This window comes from Zerene cesonia, chromosome 1 (assembly GCF_012273895.1).
Source record: "Zerene cesonia ecotype Mississippi chromosome 1, Zerene_cesonia_1.1, whole genome shotgun sequence".
NCBI lineage: Eukaryota > Metazoa > Arthropoda > Insecta > Lepidoptera > Pieridae > Zerene > Zerene cesonia.
The window spans coordinates 4,548,810-4,551,973 of record NC_052102.1 but is presented as its reverse complement, the minus strand read 5'-3'; the positions used below and the strand labels follow the sequence as shown (position 1 = coordinate 4,551,973).

Below are 3,164 nucleotides of genomic sequence, written 5' to 3'. Positions count from 1 at the left end.
TCTATTTTTCATTTTTCATACCCCTAAATGATAAGAGTAAGGCAGAACAGCGTTTGCCGGGTGCAGCTATTATATATATATGTATATACTTTTCTTATTTTATTACTTTATTTTTTGTTTTTTAGGATGCCAAAATTAACTTCGATTCCAACAACTTTGGACCTTGCTTTAACAGGAAAAACAGTAAAGGCTGATAAAGCTAAGAAGTTAGGAATTGTAGACTTGCTTGTTTCACCGCTGGGACCTGGTAAATCTCTTCGTTTTACTTGCTTTTTTTATGATTCCCATTCTTTTAAATCTGTACTCTAAAATTTTACAAGCCAATTTTTCCTTATTAGGTCTTGGACAGCCACAAGAAAATACAATGCAATATTTAGAAAAAGTTGCTATACAAGTGGCTAAAGACATTGCTTCTGGAAAAATGAAAATTGAAAAGAAAAAGGGACTAATGGATCAAGTAACTGGTACTGTAATGCAGTGGGACTTTGTGAAGAATATTGTTTTTAATAAGGCCAGAGAACAAGTTATGAAGGCATCTCGGGGTCTCTACCCAGCACCTTTGAAAGTAAGCTATAGTTCAATACAAAAAAAATGCTGAAATACTGTGATAAACAAATATGTGTCTATTACTAAAATTTCATTATATTTGTATACATGTTACTAATTTCAGATTTTGGAAGTAGTCAGGGTAGGAGTAGACAAAGGCCCTGTTGAGGGATTTGAGGCAGAAGCACAGGGTTTTGGTGAATTAGCCATGACTCCACAAAGCAAGGGCTTGATTGGTCTCTTCCGTGGACAGACTGAGTGTAAGAAAAATAGATTTGGAAAGTCACAAGTTGATGTAAAAACAGTAAGTTTTGATCCTCACATTATGTGTATACATTATTAGATGTTTTTGAGGCAAGAAAATGTTCTTATTATTCATTGATCCATGTCCCTTGACTTAAAGTCCATCAAGATTTTTATACAGACAGAGATGTGTACTGTCAAATACAGACAATGGAAATATTTTCTGCACAAAAAGTTCACCAATGCCTCAGAAGGCACTACTGAAGGTAAATTCTTAAATGGGACGTTTCCCTATCAATATAGGGTTTCCCTATCTAATAACTTGGATTTTCAACCACAAAGTCCACCAAAACAAACAGTTGAATTGAGTAGCTTCTTCGTTTTTGGGCCATCGCTTGAAAAATAAATGTACCTTGATGCAATCGTATGTTAACTAACATTTATTCATATTAGATTGGTGTTCTTGGAGCTGGTTTGATGGGCGCTGGTATTGTCCAAGTGTCCATTGACAAAGGATACAATGTAGTGATGAAGGATGCTACTAATGCTGGTCTATATCGGGGCATGGGACAAATTCAGACGGGCCTCTCCAATGCTGTTAAACGCAAAAGGATTAGCGCGTAAGTAATTCACATCATCATATTATATTTGTATCCTTTTTATTTCTTTAAAGTTTGAAGTGACCATTATCTTTCAGTTTTTGAAAAACATTTTTTTTCATTTATAGTCTGCAGAAAGATAAATACGTCTCAAATCTACTTCCGACATTGGATTACTCTAAGTTTAAGAATGCGGATTGTGTGATTGAAGCTGTGTTTGAAGACATTAATATCAAACACAAAGTTATTAAAGAGATTGAAGCGGTGGCGCCAAAACATTGCATCATAGCTACTAATACCAGTGCTATCCCTATAACAAAAATCGCAGCTGGTAGCAGCCGTCCTGAAAAAGTTATTGGTAATGTTTTTTCTGCAAATTGAATCTTTAACTTTATTTTATAGAATATGTTCTAATTCATTATTATGTCGCAAAGCAAAATCTATCAAGAATTCAATTGGATTGTAAGTGTAACCAATTAAGCTCTTTTTTGGGTTCACAAACAAATTCTATTAGGTACAACACTAGATAGATATTCTATTTTATACAGTACTGGATGTTCATCATACAAGCTTAAGACTGGTTTATGCTAGAACTGTGCCAACAAAACCGAAAACAAAATCTGTCTCTTTTACTTGGTTCAGGTATAGGTTTGGAGGATTTTTATAATGATAATTTGCGATTTATTTTTTTATACAACCTTAATCCACGAGAAATACACCTAACTATTAATAGAACTGGTTAGAATGACATAATATCCTACCACTTAATTTCGTTTTGTTAACTGCCCAATTAATTAATCAATCCATATTGGTTTATACTAAGTTATAGTCAATGAACATCAAAATTATAATTTTTAACATACCAATACTAATATATGCAACTGCTGTTTTAAATGATGACCAAAAACAAAAGCTATGGGTACACAGGTATGCACTACTTCTCGCCTGTGGACAAGATGCAGCTCCTTGAGATCATCCGCCACCCGGGCACCAGTGATGATACAGCAGCATCTGCTGTCGCAGTGGGTCTGCGCCAGGGTAAAGTGGTTATCACCGTCGGTGATGGGCCCGGCTTCTACACTACTAGGATCCTGTCCACCATGCTTAGCGAAGCCATCAGGTGAGATATATATGTGACCTAGTAGTGGGACCACCTTACAAGCCGAAATGTCCAGCTTGTTCAAGAAAATGAAGTTTTGATTGTTTTTAAGTCGACAGTCGTATTTGTTGAGATGATTAACACTCTTTTTTTTTTAATTTGTAATGATAGAATCAGCTATTTCCACGAGAATTTAATTGAATTTAAGTTTAATGGTGACCAGATCTTGTAGTTTTTTTTCATTTGATAATTATATTCTCCTTTTTTCTTCTACAAAAATATACTATTGCATTATACACAGGCTATTGCAAGAAGGCGTTGATCCAAAAGCATTGGACAACATGACCAAGGAGTTTGGGTTCCCGGTAGGTGCCGCGACTTTAGCTGATGAAGTCGGAATCGATGTTGGCGCTCACATCGCTGTTGATCTGGCCAAGGCAAGTCATATGAATAAAAACGTTTTCTAGTTGACGTCCTTGATTTTTTCAAGATCACTTTTTTTGATACAATTTGCAAATATATCCAAAAATTCTATTGAATGTTTTTGACGGGAAAGCGGGATAGTTGCTGTTAATTTCATTATTATTGATTTTTTTTTTAACAAACTACTTAGTCTGGCCATAAATACTGTTACACTTAATTATAAAAAAATATTACATTTGAATTTCGAATCTGTC

General features: G+C 34.8%; 1 protein-coding gene across 1 annotated transcript in view; it reads left to right on the top strand.

Annotated features, from left to right (window-relative positions):
- The window catches only part of LOC119839977 (trifunctional enzyme subunit alpha, mitochondrial), an 8,456-nt gene that overhangs the window by 2,014 nt on the left and 3,278 nt on the right, over positions 1-3,164 (top strand). Inside the window, exons 5-11 of the mRNA XM_038366456.1 lie at positions 126-247; positions 339-565; positions 671-850; positions 1,243-1,409; positions 1,517-1,746; positions 2,316-2,508; positions 2,789-2,924. Coding sequence (XP_038222384.1) covers positions 126-247; positions 339-565; positions 671-850; positions 1,243-1,409; positions 1,517-1,746; positions 2,316-2,508; positions 2,789-2,924 — 1,255 coding nt within the window. The remainder of the gene's footprint in view (positions 1-125; positions 248-338; positions 566-670; positions 851-1,242; positions 1,410-1,516; positions 1,747-2,315; positions 2,509-2,788; positions 2,925-3,164) is intronic.